The sequence below is a fragment of the Lolium perenne genome, chromosome 4 (genome assembly GCF_019359855.2).
Source record: "Lolium perenne isolate Kyuss_39 chromosome 4, Kyuss_2.0, whole genome shotgun sequence".
Taxonomy (NCBI): Eukaryota; Viridiplantae; Streptophyta; class Magnoliopsida; order Poales; family Poaceae; genus Lolium; species Lolium perenne.
The window spans coordinates 61,514,953-61,533,700 of NC_067247.2; the positions used below are offsets into that span (position 1 = coordinate 61,514,953).

Here is an 18,748-nt window from a genome sequence, read left to right on the forward strand (position 1 = left end):
CTTGTCTAGGATCGGCTTACGATCACCGTGCGTGGCCGCGAGGCCCAATCGTGAGTAGGATGATCCGATTATGCGGTGAAAACCCTAAATCGTCGTAGATCGCATTAGCTTTATCTTGATCAAGCAGGACCACCATATATTCGTGCACCTTGTACGAATCATGGGTGGATCGGCTCCTTGAGCCGATTCACAGGATAACCTGAGAGCCGATCGAGGCTCGTATTTAATGTTTACGTGTATGCCATGCAGGAAACTAAGCGAGGCATCTCCATCACCTTCCTGACCAGGTATAGGTCAGGTGGCACGCCCTTGCATCAGCATCGGACGTGTGTACCAGAGGCTTTGCGGGCCGTCGCTCGGAGGGACCAGGGCCAGCCGCAGCCCTAAGTTGTTCCCGGCTCTACTGTGTTGCCCGTCGCTGCTCGCCGGTGGGTTTTGACCGCAACACATTCTGGCACGCCCGGTGGGACAAGCTTCGTCATCAACCACGGCGCCATCTACATCTGAGATGGCGGACGGCACTCCAGTCACGTACGAGGATCTAACCGACGAGCTCAAGAAGAAGTATGACGAGGTCAAAGCAATCCTCGAGGCCGACCTCATCGACTCTTTTCACAGAACCCGTTCACATGGCATCAGGTGGAAGGGGTTCTCGCCTAATGGTGCACTCGATGGGATAGACCTCTCTGCCCCGTCAGAAGAACGCACCAGGTCCCTACGTCAGGAGATCAACTACCTGGTGGCTCACTCGCTGCACCGCCACTCTGAGAACCTGGTGAACACTCTGGAGCGTGTCGCTCTCCGGGTGATCCAGGAGATCATGAGGCACCAGTACTCTCCGTCAGGACCAGCTCTCGGGACACACCAAGGAGAGATGCCACTCCAGTCCCGTCCACCACTGCCATTTGCGTTGGCAGCACCAGAAGTGCCGAATTCACCGGCATTTGTCGTCTACAAGATCGGTGATGACCCTAGTGACTGTCAGTTCTTGCATGAGGCGCCTAAGGAGATCCCTCACGGGTACATGTGCACATACGTGCCAGACTGCGGTAACTGGGCGCTCACAAACCAGGCCGCAACATCAGGGACTTCTGGGAAAGCAGGAGGAACGTCAGCAACAGATCTTGAGAAGCAGACGTGGTTAGCTAAATATGCCACCCCGACGAAACTCCAGAGCACAGCTCCTGCAGTTGGCTCAGAGCTGGAAAAGCAAGCATGGCTGGCTAAGTATGCCACCCGGCGAATCTTCAGAGTTCTACTCCTGCAGCCAGCACCGCGGATCAGATCAGCACGATCCTCAGGGACCAGTTCGGCATGGTGCCGAAAAGGAGGACAATCTGCTATTCCAAGCCGTACCCCGATGAATACGAGTTGGTCCCGCTACCACCCAAGTATCGGCTCCCTGACTTCTCCAAGTTCAGTGGATCAGATGGTTCCAGCTCCATCGAGCATGTGAGCCGATATTTGGCACAACTAGGAACGGCCTCGGCGTCGGATCCACTACGCGTGAGGTTCTTCGCACAGTCCCTCACGGGATCGGCTTTCGGGTGGTACACTTCATTGCCACCAGACTCGATCCGGACTTGGAAGCAGTTGGAAGAACAGTTCCACATGCAGTTTCACTCAGAAGCTTCCGAGTCTGGCCTTGCCGATCTAGCATAGATACGTCAGAAGCGTGGAGAAACTGTGGCAGAATACATCCAGCGCTTCAGAAATCTAAGGAACCGATGTTATTCGGTTCGTGTGACTGAAAAAGAAGCAGTCGAATTGGCAGTGGTGGGCCTTGCCTCACAAATCAAGGACATGGCCTCCCAAGCAGACTATCCTTCGCTGGCGCACATGGTTCAGAAACTGCCAGCATATGAACAGCGCCACCCGGACTTGTACCAGGACAAATTCAAGCGTGCAGTAGTCCTGGTCGAAGCAGAGGAAGACGAAGTTTCTGCGGGAGATCAAGAGGTAGCAGTGGCTGAATGGACTCGGGGGCAACCCCGTGTCCCGCAAATGGGTTAAGCCACCAGGCCCGCCCAGAGGGTTTGATTTTGACGTGACCAAAACTGAGCAAATCTTCGACCTCCTGCTCAAGGAGAAGCAGTTGAAGATACCCGAAGGTCTCAAATTCCCCACGGTTCAGGAGCTGAATGGAAAGCCATACTGCAAATGGCATAATTCGCTCTCCCATGCCACCAACGACTGCAGGGTGTGGCGTCAGCAGATCCAAATGGCGATAGAACAAGGACGACTGATTTTCAACCAGTACGCCATGAAGGTCGACACTCACCCCTTCCCCGCTGTTAACATGGTGGAGTGCACTTACCCTGAAGGTTGCCAGCCAGGATCCTCGTTCAGCATCAACATGGTAGGACCTGGGCACCACTCTGGCAAGGATGGAGACGAGGGCAGCTGCTCTCGTAGCAAGGACACAGAGGAGGCCGCTCCACGCGATCGGCTCCGTCATGATGGCAAGCGCTACGTCACAGAGGGAGAAGTAAAGAACATAAGATATCAGCGACCCCTCTCTGATCACCTCCTCAACAAGTATGTGAGTCAGTATGACCAACGCCGACGATCCAGCGATGATGATGAAAGAGATCGTCTGGCTAGAGAAGCCAGAAGACATCGTCGGCATGATCGCGATGAGGAGGAGTGCGAGCGCCGTGCCAAGGAAAGGACAAGGGAGCAAGGCGACGAAGATAGGCATTGGGACTGCCCCTTCTTCAGACACTGCTGGGATTCAGGAATGAGCCGATTGCCTACAATCGGCAATTGCCCAGAATGCAACCAGAAGAAGAAGGAGGCAACCAACGTGTCCGTGTTCAAACGTCTAGGGCCTCTCCCACCACAAAGCAAACGCGCTGAGTCCCCTCGGTTGGAAGATCTCGAGGATTCAGAAGACGAGGGAGAAGAAGAAGAAGACAGGTACCACCGGCCAAGGTGGTGCCCTGATGGACTCAGCCGTTCCCAAAAGCGCAGGGTTCAGCGATTGCGCGGCTTGGAGGAAGCCGAAAGGTTATACCTGCATACGCTAAGGAAGGCGCGACCTGATCTGGCTGCGAAAGTTCAGCGAACCCTGGATGAAGAGGGTCATCCACGAAAAATGGAGTGGCGCCCCAAGCAGAGGAAAGCCAATGATGAAACATCGGCTGGCACAAACATGGTGTTCATCCTTCCTTCGGAGTTCAGTGCTCCAGGATTAGACGAGGCACCTGTGGCACAACTTGACTGCGGCCCACGGCCGGTTATCTTTGAGAAGCCACGAGAAAGAAGTTACAGACATCTGAAGGCCCTATACTTGCGAGGTTATATCGATGGGAGGCCTGTCAATAAGATGCTGGTGGACACCGGAGCGGCAGTCAATATTATGCCATACTCTATGCTACGTCGGTTGGGACGCTCTAGCTCGGATCTAATCAAGACCAACGTGACATTGAGCGATTTCAACGGCCAAGCGTCTGACGCACAAGGTGTTCTGAACGTGGATCTGACCGTAGGAAGGAAAACTATCCCTACGACGTTCTTCGTCGTCGATAGCAAGAGCACCTATGCTGTTCTGTTAGGAAGAGATTGGATCCACGCCAACTGTTGCATTCCCTCCACGATGCACCAATGCATAATACAGTGGGATGGAGATGAGGTAGAGGTCGTCCAGGCCGATGACTCAGCCGAAATTTCGACGGCTGGCATGAACGCGTGGGAAGCAGCAGGCCAAGAGCCCCTCTCAGGTATCAATTTGGACGACTGCGAGCGCATCGACGTGACAAAGGGCAGGGTTAGGCTGGTTTTATCCACTGGCCTGACCGTGTAGCAAGAGCAAACCAATGAGCAAGTATGGCGAGGCCGATCCTTGGGATCGGCCCCCAAAGATCTATGAAGGAACATTACAAAACCTTCATTGAAGCGCTTCGATCAATGTGGAGGCCGATTCCAGCAATCGACCAAAATTATCCTCACCACATGTTCTGCTTGTGTTCAGCATCAATCTACTTGGCAGCGGTTTTTACGTCGGCTAGTAAGTTAAAGAAGAATCAACATTGGTCCTACCAGAGCCGACGTGCAAATACAATACCTTGGCTGAACTACAGAGCCGATATCTGCAGTTACCTGACAGATTCGACTCGGGGGGCACCTGAACCAGACGAACATGTGAACATGTGCAAGTGAACATGTGTGCAGTGAAATATTGCAGTGAAATAGTGGGGGCCGATAGAAAAATCGGCCAGTAAAAAAAAAATTCAGCATCATGATATACAGCCGATGCAAGGGCATCGACTTTAGAACTAAGAAACGAAGCCGATGCGCAGCCATCGACTCTAGTGCAATTATACAAGGTCTACCGGTTCTTCACCAAGTTTCTCCGCCAAGTTCAGTTCAGCTGTGGGGCCTTCTGCTTCTTCGAGGGAGTAAAACAATGAGAGCTTCCTCAGCTGCCTTGAGCCGATTCGGGTTCCTGAACCTTCTTGTCGATTTTCAGCCCTTGGTGCTAGTTCAGCAGTGTTGACAGAAGAGGTATATCGGCTTTCGAAGGAATAAAGGTGATCGGCTTGGGTGCATCCTCACTGACATTCTCGCCTCGAGTAAGGCTCGGGGGGCAGCAGGCCTGGTAGATGCTCTGTTTAGGAGCCGATTGGGGTACCATCGGCTGATCTTTCGTCGCAACCTTCTTCACAAAATGATGAGTGTTTGAAGAAGACCATTAGGTCTGGTTCGAAGAATTCAAAGGCTTTCCTGAAGACTCTACATTATCCACCAGATCTTAAAATCATCAGTTGAAGAATTGAAGGGTGAATTTTAAAGGACCGATGCGTTGCTATCGGCTCATTACGCATTGGCTAAGGGGACAAATCGGCAAGATCAGTATGAGAGGAAATCGGCTAAATTAAGCTCAAAGGAAATCGGCAAAATCAAATTGGGAGAAGTTCTTCATTGATAAGCAAGATTTCTTACATAAAGAGCTGATTGCTCTCAAAAGGAAGTACTAGGGGATACATTGCCCCATCTACTACTACTGGTCCTATACTAAAGGTCCTATCTACGGGCCATCGCTACCCTCGTCGTCGCCGTCGTCGCCGCTGTCGGCGCTACTCCCGGCGGGCTCGTCGTCGCTGCTCCAGTGGCCGCCGACCGGGCCCTCATTGTCCTCGTCCTCCTCGTCAGCGTCGTCGTCGTCGCTGTCGAAGTCGCTGAGGTTTCCCGGCCAGGGGCAGAACCATTTGGCCGGCGGCTCGTCGGAGGGGGTGTCGTCCTCTTCCTCCTCCTCCTCTTCCTTCTCCTCCTCCTCCTCCTCGGGGGAGGTGAAGTCGCAGGAGAAGCGATCGTCATCGCTCTCTGATACGTCTCCGATGTATCGATAATTTCTTATGTTCCATGCCACATTATTGATGTTATCTACATGTTTTATGCACACTTTATGTCATATTCGTGCATTTTCTGGAACTAACCTATTAACAAGATGCCGAAGTGCCAGTTGCTGTTTTCTGCTGTTTTTGGTTTCAGAAATCCTAGTAACGAAATATTCTCGGAATTGGACGAAATCAACGCCCAGGGTCCTATTTTGCCACGAAGCTTCCAGAAGTCCGAAGAGGAGACGAAGAGGGGCCACGAGGGGGCCACACCCTAGGGCGGCGCGGCCCCCCCCCCTTGGCCGCGCGGCCCTGTGGTGTGGGGCCCCCGTGCCGCCTCTTGACCTGCCCTTCCGCCTACAAATAGCCTCCGTCGCGAAACCCCCCGTACCGAGAGCCACGATACGGAACACCTTCCAGAGACGCCGCCGCCGCCGATCCCCGCTCGGGGGATCCAGGAGATCGCCTCCGGCACCCTGCCGGAGAGGGGAATCATCTCCCGGAGGACTCTACGCCGCCATGGTCGCCTCCGGTGTGATGTGTGAGTAGTCTACCCCTGGACTATGGGTCCATAGCAGTAGCTAGATGGTTGTCTTCTCCCCATTGTGCTATCATTGTCGGATCTTGTGAGCTGCCTAACATGATCAAGATCATCTATCTGTAATTCTATATGTTGCGTTTGTTGGGATCCGATGAATAGAGAATACTTGTTATGTTGATTATCAAAGTTATATCTATGTGTTGTTTATGATCTTGCATGCTCTCCGTTACTAGTAGATGCTCTGGCCAAGTAGATGCTTGTAACTCCAAGAGGGAGTATTTATGCTCGATAGTGGGTTCATGCCTGCATTGACACAGGGACGGTGACAGAAAGTTCTAAGGTTGTGTTGTCTTGTTGCCACTAGGGATAAAACATTGATGCTATGTCTAAGGATGTAGTCTTTGATTACATTACGCACAATACTGAAAGCAAGTGTCTCGTTGCTTTGCAACTTAATACCGGAGGGTTCGGATGATAACTTTGAAGGTGGACTTTTTAGGCATAGATGCAGTTGGATGGCGGTCTATGTACTTTGTCATAATGCCCAATTAAATCTCACTATACTCATCATGATATGTATGTGCATGGTCATGCCCTCTTTATTTGTCAATTGCCCAACTGTAATTTGTTCACCCAACATGCTGTTTATCTTATGGGAGAGGCACCTCTAGTGAACTGTGGACCCCGGTCCAATTCTCTTTACTGAAATACAATCTACTGCAATACTTGTTCTACTGTTTTCTGCAAACAATTATCTTCCACACAATACGGTTAATCCTTTGTTACAGCAAGCCGGTGAGATTGACAACCTCGCTGTTTCGTTGGGGGCAAAGTACTTTGGTTGTGTTGTGCAGGTTCCACGTTGGCGCTGGAATCCCTGGTGTTGCGCCGCACTACATCCCGCCGCCATCAACCTTCAACGTGCTTCTTGGCTCCTCCTGGTTCGATAAACCTTGGTTTCTTTCTGAGGGAAAACTTGCTGCTGTGCGCATCATATCTTCCTCTTGGGGTTCCCAACGAACGTGTGAGTTACACGCCATCAAGCTCTTTTTCTGGCTTCGTTGCCGGGGAGATCAAGACACGCTGCAAGGGGAGTCTCCACTTCTCAATCTCTTTACTTTGTTTTTGTCTTGCTTAGTTTTATTTACTACTTTGTTTGCTGCACTAAATCAAAATACAAAAAAATTAGTTGCTAGTTTTACTTTATTTGCTATCTTGTTTGCTATATCAAAAACCCAAAAAAAAATTAGTTACTTGCATTTACTTTATCTAGTTTGCTTTATTTACTACTGCTAAAATGAGTAATCCTGAAGTTGAAGTTCGTACGTTTAAGCAACAAGGGGGAGAATGTTTAAGAGATGCTTGGTATAGAATTAGTAATGCCCATAATAGGTGCACTAAGAAACACTCCACCACTATTTTACTCAGGAATTTTTATGTTGGTATCTCTAGCTGGAATAGGTATGTTCTTGATTGTCTCGCAGGAGGTAACTTCTTAAGTACTCCTGCATTAGAAGCTAGCTGCATTATTGAGAGTCTATTTGGAATACCCCCTGTTGATAAAGTCAAAACTGAAATCTCTCTTGAAGATGTTATGAAAAAAATGGAAACCATAGAGAAAAATTTTCCAAATATTGAAGCTAAATTGGAAATGTTACTTGATAAAACTGATGAACTTGATAAATCCTTAGGAGGAATTGATGAAAGAATTAGTGTCCTAGGAACTTGTGTTGACCATGATGATCAAATCAATAGGATTGATGAACTTGAAAAAGCTATGGGAACCTTGGGTTCAACATTTTCTTCTCTTAAATATAAGGAGAAAGCTTATGTGGGTAAGGAGCAAAAGTTTATGTATGTCTCTAAAGTGCCTAAACCAAAGAAGTATTATTATAGGCCTAAAATTGACAAAGCCCTTAGTACCACTGCGGATGGGGGAGCTCATAATAACGATACACCATCTCTTGATAATACTTGATATACACTTTCTGCGCCTAGCTGAAAGGCGTTAAAGAAAAGCGCTTATGGGAGACAACCCATGTTCTTACCTACAGTATTTTGTTTTTATTTTGTGTCTTGGAAGTTGTTTACTACTGTAGCAACCTCTCCTTATCTTAGTTTTGTGTTTTGTTGTGCCAAGTAAAGTCGTTGATAGAAAAGTAAGTACTAGATTTGGATTACTGCGCAGTTCCAGATTTCTTTGCTGTCACGAATCTGGGTCTACCTCCCTGTAGGTAACTCAGAAAATTAAGCCAATTTATGTGCATGATCCTCAGATATGTACGCAACTTTCATTCAATTTGAGCATTTTCATTTGAGCAAGTCTGGTGCCATTTTAAAATTCGTCAATACGAACTGTTCTGTTTTGACAGATTCTGCATTTTATTTCGCATTGCCTCTTTTGCTATGTTGGATGAATTTCTTTGATCCATTAATGTCCAGTAGCTTTATGCAATGTCCAGAAGTGTTAAGAATGATTGTGTCACCTCTGAATATGTTAATTTTTATTGTTCACTAACCCTCTAATGAGTTGTTCTAAGTTTGGTGTGGAGGAAGTTTTCAAGGATCAAGAGAGGAGTATGATGCAACATGATCAAGGAGAGTGAAAGCTCTAAGCTTGGGGATGCCCCGGTGGTTCACCCCTGCATATTCTAAGAAGACTCAAGCGTCTAAGCTTGGGGATGCACAAGGCATCCCCTTCTTCATCGACAATATTATCAGGTTCCTCCCTTGAAACTATATTTTTATTCCATCACATCTTATGTGCTTTGCTTGGAGCGTCGGTTTGTTTTTGTTTTTGTTTTGTTTGAATAAAATGGATCCTAGCATTCACTTTATGGGAGAGAGACACGCTCCGCTGTAGCATATGGACAAGTATGTCCTTGGTTCCTACTCATAGTATTCATGGCGAAGTTTCTCCTTCGTTAAATTGTTATATGGTTGGAATTGAAAAATGATACATGTAGTAATTGCTATAAATGTCTTGGGTAATGTGATACTTGGCAATTGTTGTGCTCATGATTAAGCTCTTGCATCATATGCTTTGCACCCATTAATGAAGAAATACATAGAGCATGCTAAAATTTGGTTTGCATATTTGGTTTCTCTAAGGTCTAGATAATTTCTAGTATTGAGTTTGAACAACAAGGAAGACGGTGTAGAGTCTTATAATGTTTTCAATATGTCTTTTATGTGAGTTTTGCTGCACCGGTTCATCCTTGTGTTTGTTTCAAATAAGCCTTGCTAGCCTAAACCTTGTATCGAGAGGGAATACTTCTCATGCATCCAAAATACTTGAGCCAACCACTATGCCATTTGTGTCCACCATACCTACCTACTACATGGTATTTTCCGCCATTCCAAAGTAAATTGCTTGAGTGCTACCTTTAAAATTCCATCATTCACCTTTGCAATATATAGCTCATGGGACAAATAGCTTAAAAACTATTGTGGTATTGAATATGTAATTATGCACTTTATCTCTTATTAAGTTGCTTGTTGTGCGATAACCATGTTCACTGGGGACGCCATCAACTACTCTTTGTTGAATTTCATGTGAGTTGCTATGCATGTCCGTCTTGTCTGAAGTAAGAGAGATCTACCACCTTATGGTTAAGCATGCATATTGTTAGAGAAGAACATTGGGCCGCTAACTAAAGCCATGATCCATGGTGGAAGTTTCAGTTTTGGACATATATCCTCAATCTCAAATGAGAAAATTATTAATTGTTGTTACATGCTTATGCATAAAAGAGGAGTCCATTATCTGTTGTCTATGTTGTCCCGGTATGGATGTCTAAGTTGAAGAATAATCAATAGCGAGAAATCCAATGCGAGCTTTCTCCTTAGACCTTTGTACAGGCGGCATAGAGGTACCCTTTTGTGACACTTGGTTAAAACATGTGCATTGTGATGATCCGGTAGTCCAAGCTAATTAGGACAAGGTGCGGGCACTATTAGTACACTATGCATGAGGCTTGCAACTTATAAGATATAATTTACATGATACATATGCTTTATTACTACCGTTGACAAAATTGTTTCATGTTTTCAAAATCAAAGCTCTAGCACAAATATAGCAATCGATGCTTTTCCTCTATGGAGGACCATTCTTTTACTTTTATGTTGAGTCAGTTCACCTATTTCTCTCCACCTCAAGAAGCAAACACTTGTGTGAACTGTGCATTGATTCCTACATACTTGCATATTGCACTTATTATATTACTCTATGTTGACAATATCCATGAGATATACATGTTATGAGTTGAAAGCAACCGCTGAAACTTAATCTTCTTTTATGTTGTTTCAATGCCTTTACTATGAATTATTGCTTTATGAGTTAACTCTTATGCAAGACTTACTGATGCTTGTCTTGAAGTGCTATTCATGAAAAGTCTTTGCTTTATGATTCACTTGTTTACTCATGTCATATACATTGTTTTGATCGCTGCATTCACTACATATGCTTTATAAATAGTATGATCAAGATTATGATGGCATGTCACTCCAGAAATTATCTGTGTTATCGTTTTACCTGCTCGGGACGAGCAGAACTAAGCTTGGGGATGCTGATACGTCTCCGACGTATCGATAATTTCTTATGTTCCATGCCACATTATTGATGTTATCTACATGTTTTATGCACACTTTATGTCATATTCGTGCATTTTCTGGAACTAACCTATTAACAAGATGCCGAAGTGCCGATTCTTTGTCTGCTGTTTTTGGTTTCAGAAATCCTAGTAACGAAATATTCTCGGAATTGGACGAAATCAACGCCCAGGGTCCTATTTTGCCACGAAGCTTCCAGAAGTCCGAAGAGGAGACGAAGAGGGGCCACGAGGGGGCCACACCCTAGGGCGGCGCCGCCCCCCCTTGGCCGCGCGGCCCTGTGGTGTGGGGCCCCCGTGCCGCCTCTTGACCTGCCCTTCCGCCTACAAATAGCCTCCGTCGCGAAACCCCCAGTACCGAGAGCCACGATACGGAAAACCTTCCAGAGACGCCGCCGCCGCCGATCCCATCTCGGGGGATCCAGGAGATCGCCTCCGGCACCCTGCCGGAGAGGGGAATCATCTCCCGGAGGACTCTACGCCGCCATGGTCGCCTCCGGTGTGATGTGTGAGTAGTCTACCCCTGGACTATGGGTCCATAGCAGTAGCTAGATGGTTGTCTTCTCCCCTTTGTGCTATCATTGTCGGATCTTGTGAGCTGCCTAACATGATCAAGATCATCTATCTGTAATTCTATATGTTGCGTTTGTTGGGATCCGATGAATTGAGAATACTTGTTATGTTGATTATCAAAGTTATATCTATGTGTTGTTTATGATCTTGCATGCTCTCCGTTACTAGTAGATGCTCTGGCCAAGTAGATGCTTGTAACTCCAAGAGGGAGTATTTATGTTCGATAGTGGGTTCATGCCTGCATTGACACCTGGGACAGTGACAGAAAGTTCTAAGGTTGTGTTGTGCTGTTGCCACTAGGGATAAAACATTGATGCTATGTCTAAGGATGTAGTTGTTGATTACATTACGCACCATACTTAATGCAATTGTCTGTTGCTTTGCAACTTAATACTGGAGGGGTTCGGATGATAACTTTGAAGGTGGACTTTTTAGGCATAGATGCAGTTGGATGACGGTCTATGTACTTTGTCGTAATGCCCAATTAAATCTCACTATACTCATCATGATATGTATGTGCATGGTCATGCCCTCTTTATTTGTCAATTGCCCAACTGTAATTTGTTCACCCAACATGCTGTTTATCTTATGGGAGAGGCACCTCTAGTGAACTGTGGACCCCGGTCCAATTCTCTTTACTGAAATACAATCTACTGCAATACTTGTTCTACTGTTTTCTGCAAACAATCAGCTTCCACACAATACGGTTAATCCTTTGTTACAGCAAGCCGGTGAGATTGACAACCTCGCTGTTTCGTTGGGGCAAAGTACTTTGGTTGTGTTGTGCAGGTTCCACGTTGGCGCCGGAATCCCTGGTGTTGCGCCGCACTACATCCCGCCGCCATCAACCTTCAACGTGCTTCTTGGCTCCTCCTGGTTCGATAAACCTTGGTTTCTTTCTGTGGGAAAACTTGCTGCTGTGCGCATCATACCTTCCTCTTGGGGTTCCCAACGAACGTGTGAGTTACACGCCATCACTCTCCTCCTCCGTTTCCCCGTCGGCAAGGAAGCGGAGGTCGCTTTCCCCGTCGGTCAAGGACTTGTCGTCCTCAGACCAGACGGAGAAGTCGTGGCTGGACTCCTCCCCGGCTTCGATAGCGCGGCGGATGTTCGCCGCGTGGACCTCCTCCTGGTTCGGCTCCGGCGTCGGCTCGCGGGAAGAGGAGGACTGACTGGAAAGATCCGATGGAGCAGGGGAGGAAGAAGACATGGTGGCGCAGGAGGGCTTTTGGGAGTGCTAATGCGAAGGGGATGCGGAAGTAAACTGTGCGGAGCGGTTAAATAAAAGGGGATATAGTGGAAATTCAATGCCACAGCAGTTTCCGAGGAAGTGGTGCCTAAAAAAGAAAAAAAAAACTGCCAGGTCACGCGGAGAAGTTGAGGAGGCAAGGCATCATGATGAAGGATACTGCGATGGTTCTGCCACGACATGACCCAACGAAGAAAAAGCAGAGTGATTTTGGAATTATCAATTCCAAAACCAGGGGGGCATGTGTTATCACCAGAATTTGACCGAGTCAGAGGTGGGCCGCGATCAAGATGGGCTTAAAGATTATACATGGAAGAATATACGTGAATCGGCCTTATGCACAACGTTTGGGCTAGCGTGCCTGTGTATCTGTAATATAGTAGATCGCATCTTAGATTAAGAAATAGAGTTCGACCCGTGCACGGTTAGGTGCACGCCATGAATTAGAAAGTCCCCTGGACTATAAATATGTATCTAGGGTTTATGAAATAAACAACAACCAACGTTCAACCACAAATCAATCTCGGCGCATCGCCAACTCCTTCGTCTCGAGGGTTTCTACCGGTAAGCATCATGCTGCCTAGATCGCATCTTGCGATCTAGGCAGCATAAGCTTATTTACGTTGTTCATGCGTTGCTCGTACTGAAGCCTTTTTGATGGCGAGCAACGTAGTTATCTTAGATATGTTAGGGTTAGCATTGTTCTTCGTATCATATGCTATCGTAGTGCAACCCTTGCATATCTAGCCGCCCTCACACCTATCTTAGGTGTGGGGGCGGCACCCCGCTTGATCATTATTTAGTAGATCCGATCCGTTACGGTTGCTCCTTGTTCTTCAAGGATTAGTTTAATATCTGCAATAGTTAGGCCTTACAAAGGGTTGGAGGATCCAGCGGCACGTAGGGTGTCGTTTGCTAGTCCTAGACAGGATGTTCCGGGGATCAACCTCGTGTTGGTTTTTAGGCCTTGTCTAGGATCGGCTTACGATCACCGTGCGTGGCCGCGAGGCCCAATCGTGAGTAGGATGATCCGATTATGCGGTGAAAACCCTAAATCGTCGTAGATCGCATTAGCTTTATCTTGATCAAGCAGGACCACCATATATTCGTGCACCTTGTACGAATCATGGGTGGATCGGCTCCTTGAGCCGATTCACAGGATAACCTGAGAGCCGATCGAGGCTCGTATTTAATGTTTACGTGTATGCCATGCAGGAAACTAAGCGAGGCATCTCCATCACCTTCCTGACCAGGTATAGGTCAGGTGGCACGCCCTTGCATCAGCATCGGACGTGTGTACCAGAGGCTTTGCGGGCCGTCGCTCGGAGGGACCAGGGCCAGCCGCAGCCCTAAGTTGTTCCCGGCTCTACTGTGTTGCCCGTCGCTGCTCGCCGGTGGGTTTTGACCGCAACAGGAGTGCAGTGAGGGAACTGCTCTCCGCCACCTGGAATCTCGCATGCTTTTTGAATATCTACCGCTTGATCTCGCACTCGCTGGGTCGAGCTACACGGATCCTTTGGATATGCGGTGCGGCTATCTGTTGGACGCTTTGGAACGTTAGGAACAAGTTCACTATTGAGCATAAATTTCCTTCGCACCCAACCCGAACCCTAAAGCATGTACAAAATGTCCTCTTACTTGGAGGTGTGGAGACCCGTGGCTGGGAGACAAGACAAGAAAACCCTAGAGCTAGTGATTGAGAGGATCCAAATGCTTCACTCTTCGATCCGAGACTACTTCTCTTTTGTCTTTTTTGGATGTATGGCTATGGTGTCTTCCATGTGAGTTTGGACCTCAGGGTGTGTTACCTGGTGACTCTCTTCCTCAACCGGTGGGTTTGCCAGACTTCATGTTGTGTTGATCTGTAAAACTTGTGACTATGCCGCTCGTGACTTCATTAATTTAAAACCGGGCTCATCTTGAGCCTCCCGTCCAAAAAAATGGCAGGACCTTGCCACCCAGCTACGGGAGTTCGCCCTGACGTAGGGCCGACGAGTAACACCTCCATTGACTTCTACAATCAGCCAGACGCGCGCACTGCCACCTCCTCCCACACCAGCGCCTACGATGCCACCACATGCGCCATCGCCAGCAGGCAGCAGCTAGATCACCTCGACATCGAATTAGCCATAGCCATGGGAGACACAAGTCTTCATCGACCTAAGCGATGACGAACAGGCGTCCATGGCCCGAGCCCTAGTTAGGTAGTGTTTTATCTATATTATTTATGTTTTTTCATTTTTCGTCCATATGTGAATTAAGCTTTTTATCAATAATTTTTAAAAAAATTATGTTAGGCCGCTGGGCTGCCCCCGACCTAAACAGATAAGCACTCAGATTTCCTTTTTATTAATGACTGCGACCCTATCCAAACGAATCGAAACAGGCAATTTGTGTTCATTTTACGTGGATATGCTGGAAATGCCCTATGAATGAGAACTAGGCAGCTCTAGCGGAGTTCAAAAAAACTCACTCCTAAAATTATATTTCTGCTCTCTTCTTCTACTTCTCATCCGAACTATGCATGTACATTTGAAATAAACTTAACACAAATATGATGAATATACCAATACCAAAATCATAAATAATATAAACAAAGTAGTGCATCATAATTCAGACAACATGATAGTACCTCAGTTCCAATGAATAAGACTTATATTTTTTTTGGAAGAGTCAAGCTAAACGAAGTTTGACTGAACTTTTAGGAAAAACCATCAATAACTATAAAATTATGTAGATACCAGGTGAAAATATATTTCATGACGTATATAGTGGCGTTGATTTTGTATTGTTCATATTAATGATTGTTTCTAAAAGCCTGGTCAAATTTTACTTAGTTTGATTTTTAGAAAAAAAAAGCTTTATTCATTGAAAAAGAGTAGTAGATTTGTTCAAACATGAATAAAATAGATAAATTGTTCATTCAAACGCGAAGGTGGTGATCATGCCACCGAGCTGCCATTGTCTCCCTCTCCTCCATGACAGCCACCAAGATCACCACCGAAGAGGCGGTCATCATCGTCAACATTAGAATCACCACCATTGTGACCACCATGCACACCGCCACAGAACCCACTACCACTATGCACACCACCACCTTGCACACTAGTATCGAGTCCGGATCTAGAGAAACTACTAGGCCTGGAATTTGACTCATTAAAGCTCGGTTAACTAGTGTGTTAGCTTAACTCGACTTGTTTAACAACCGATTTCAGATTTGAAACTTGGCTCGACTCGTAAAGCTTGTGAATATCTCGTAAAAAACTATTAAAATGAATATGTACAACTTAAGATGCATTTTTCATAAATACTTGGACATGAATGATTTACAATGTTTGTTATAAATATGCTACCCCAACAATATGGTAAATAAACCACAACAAATACAAATTATATCCCGAGAATAATATTAGCAGATCTTTAGATAAGGCATAAACCATACAGTCAGGCAAGGTGGCACCGGCGCGGCGCTATGGTCCATAACGTGGGGAGAGACTTGTATAGGATCTCCCCATTAGGTAGGATCGTAGGATCAACTTAGAGAAATCATACTTTGGCTATGCGAAAAAATCTGAAAATAATTAGCAACATGATATAGGTTGTATCTACAACTCCAAAAAATTTCAGCTCAAAATCTAATCTACACTTGGAGAAACAAAAAAGACAAATTCTGTTGTGAATAGTGTCAGATCTGGTTGAATAGTATTTCACACTATTCACACCCAGATTTATCTTTTTTGTCTCTCTGAGTGTATATCGAATTTGAAGGTGCAAATTTTTGGCACTGCATATATAACATAGATGTGTGTTCTCATTTTTTTCAGAATTTTTGAACATGTTTTGTCTTTGCAAAAAATTAATCTCATAGATCATATCTAAGATCTGATCCTACCTAAGTCTTCCCCCCATAACGTGGACTTGCGCGAACGGTGTGCACCACCTCTCCTCACTTCCACAGTCAGCGACGAAAGCTTGTTTGAGACGACTGTATAACCTAATGTTGATTTTTACCGAACTAAATGCTCTACTCGTGAGTTTGGTAAACTCGGCTCGTTTAGTCAAAAAAAAATTTGAACTCTGATCGACTGGTTATACGCCAAGTTTGAGTCGAGTCGCAAGTTACTCCTTTAGCTTGGGAGTTTCAAATTTTAGTTCCACACATAGGAAGTTCCATCCATGAAGCCGGCCATGAAACCACTCACTTTCTTCATTGCCAATAGAACTGTAAATGGTGCGGATAATTTTCGCTCCGGATCCGGATTCGAATCCGTTTTCAGGATATGGTATGTACTTTTAAAAATCTGCCAGATATGGATGTAGATATTGAACAATTGGATACCCGATGTATACGGTAGCGGATATGGTATTCATAATATCTGACGGATTATCCATCATTTTTAAGGATTGCAGGAGGATCTTAAAGAGGATTATCCGATAAAATCAACCCAACCCAAGTACCTAGACAAACCATGTCATGCTAGTATTGGTATTACACGTTTGCACTATTACTATTGCCCATTGTTAATGTGATCGACTGCCTTTGGATTGTTATGATATCGTGTCAGCATGCAAACCATTATGTTGTACGGTCAAGTGTGCATATTTGGCTATAGTCTAGTGTTACACGTTTTTTTTCATATTTTTTATACAAAAGAAACAAAGTTCTAAATTATGTGTGTATTTGTTCAATTATTCGCTTCCGATATGAGACCGCACGGAATCCGCTCCATAGCTGCAACCTGATATAATTCACATTTAAATCCAATTTCGACCATTATCCGATTTGATCTAAATCTGCCAAAAAAATATGTTAAGGATATGAAAATAATAATATTCGATCCGATCCATTTACACCCGAAGTTGCTAAGACTTGATCACACATATGCTCGAAGGGATCCCATACTCAAATTATGCCTTCCCTTTCTCATCAAGACGGTTTGGATACATGAGCATGAGCTTTTCCTGCTTCTCTTGCTCCTCCATTTCCTTGAGAGTCGCCACTTCATTGCATTTTCTTCCTTCTTCTGGGCTGCAGGCGCCATTCTTGTTGACACCATCTTGTGAATGGGCTCCTTGAATGGAAGGTCTACTCCCTTTGATGTATGCTCCCCGTCTCGATTGGCCATTTTCTGAATTCACACCCTCATCGGCTGAACCCTATGTTTTGGCATGGCGACGATCTCCACTGGATCAGCAGGATCCCCCTATCCGCGTCTACCTATTTGTACAACCTGTGAGAGAGCCAATGCTGCTTCTATCTATACACACGGGCGACCTCTCTGCTTTAACCCTGACGATGCCGTCCCAGGTGCTGATTCCGCGTTCATCAGTTCCTGGAGATCAGAACGCGCAGCAGTAGTAGGCGAACCGCCTCCACGCCGCCTTCTTCTTCCTGGCGCCGGCGGCAGCCGCGACGGCTGCGGCGGCGACGGCCTCCTTCTCCTCCAGGGGCGCCGCCGGGGAGCCCATGTCCCTGAGCATCTCCCACATGACGTGCACGTCGCGGTACTCGCACGTCCTCACCTCCTTCCTCAGTTTCCCTAGTCCTGCAGCCCAAGCGAGAACCGATCCGTCAGAAGCTAATCCAAGAATCGCCGAAGATATGGATGGTCGTTGGCACGAAATTGAGAAGGAGAGCGATGGGAGCTGGAGAAGATGAACTTACCAGCTGATGGGCGGAGACCGACGCGGGCAGCGATCGCGAGCCAGATCTTCTTCGCCGGCACGGCAGACTTGTCCATGCACATCTTGATTTCCCGATCGATCTCTTTCCACTCTCTTCCGAAACAAATGTATTATCCCTCTCCTCTTCTCCTCTCTGTCGATATATCACTCTCTCCTCTGCTTGTCTCGTCACGCGCCGCCGAGAAGCAACCAGAGCCAGGGGTGGAAGAAACTAGAGCAGCTGTTTCCTGCTCGCCGTCTGCCGAGTTGTGGCCAGTTCCATGGCGGAAGAGAGCTTTTATAGCCAGGGGCACGGCAGCAGGAGCTGATCGTGAGTGGGACAAGGCGATATGCGCGTGCGATCGTGAGCTTTTGGGCGCGGCGTCGCCATCAGATTTTGACGGCCCCGACCGGGACGGGTCGTGAGGTGGCCGCTGTCCGCGGCACAGTGTACCACAGGTGTCGCCGGTCCCGCCGTAGCTTCCGTGCATCTTCCCTCGGGATACCGGCGCCGCACGCGAAGCTGCCGCGTGCTCCGATCCGACGGCCAGAGCAGGCGTGAGCTGGTAACTAGTATAACTGCCCCGCGAAAAATACACACCAAAGTCAAAGTTTGAGTTCGGTTTCGCCTTTCCGCCCAGGATCTCGAGAGCCGGTGAGGCGAGAGAGACGGTGAAGTATATGTTATCGTAATCGTGTAGGATCTCTGCTTCACATGCTTGGCGGTACTTGCTGTTTGTTTAGTTGCTAGCTGTGGCGTGACGGCGCGCGA

At 46.8% G+C, this 18,748-nt stretch overlaps 1 protein-coding gene across 1 annotated transcript; it reads right to left on the reverse strand.

Moving 5' to 3' along the window:
• Nucleotides 1–17,120: 17,120 nt before the first annotated feature.
• On the reverse strand, nucleotides 17,121–18,248 carry LOC127292711 (uncharacterized). The gene is made up of 2 exons (XM_051322161.2): nucleotides 17,978–18,248; nucleotides 17,121–17,858 (listed from the first exon to the last, which is right to left on the reverse strand). The coding sequence occupies exons 1-2, from the start codon at nucleotides 18,057–18,059 to the stop codon at nucleotides 17,653–17,655; spliced, it is 288 nt and encodes a 95-aa protein (XP_051178121.1). The 5' UTR covers nucleotides 18,060–18,248; the 3' UTR covers nucleotides 17,121–17,652.
• Nucleotides 18,249–18,748: the final 500 nt, after the last annotated feature.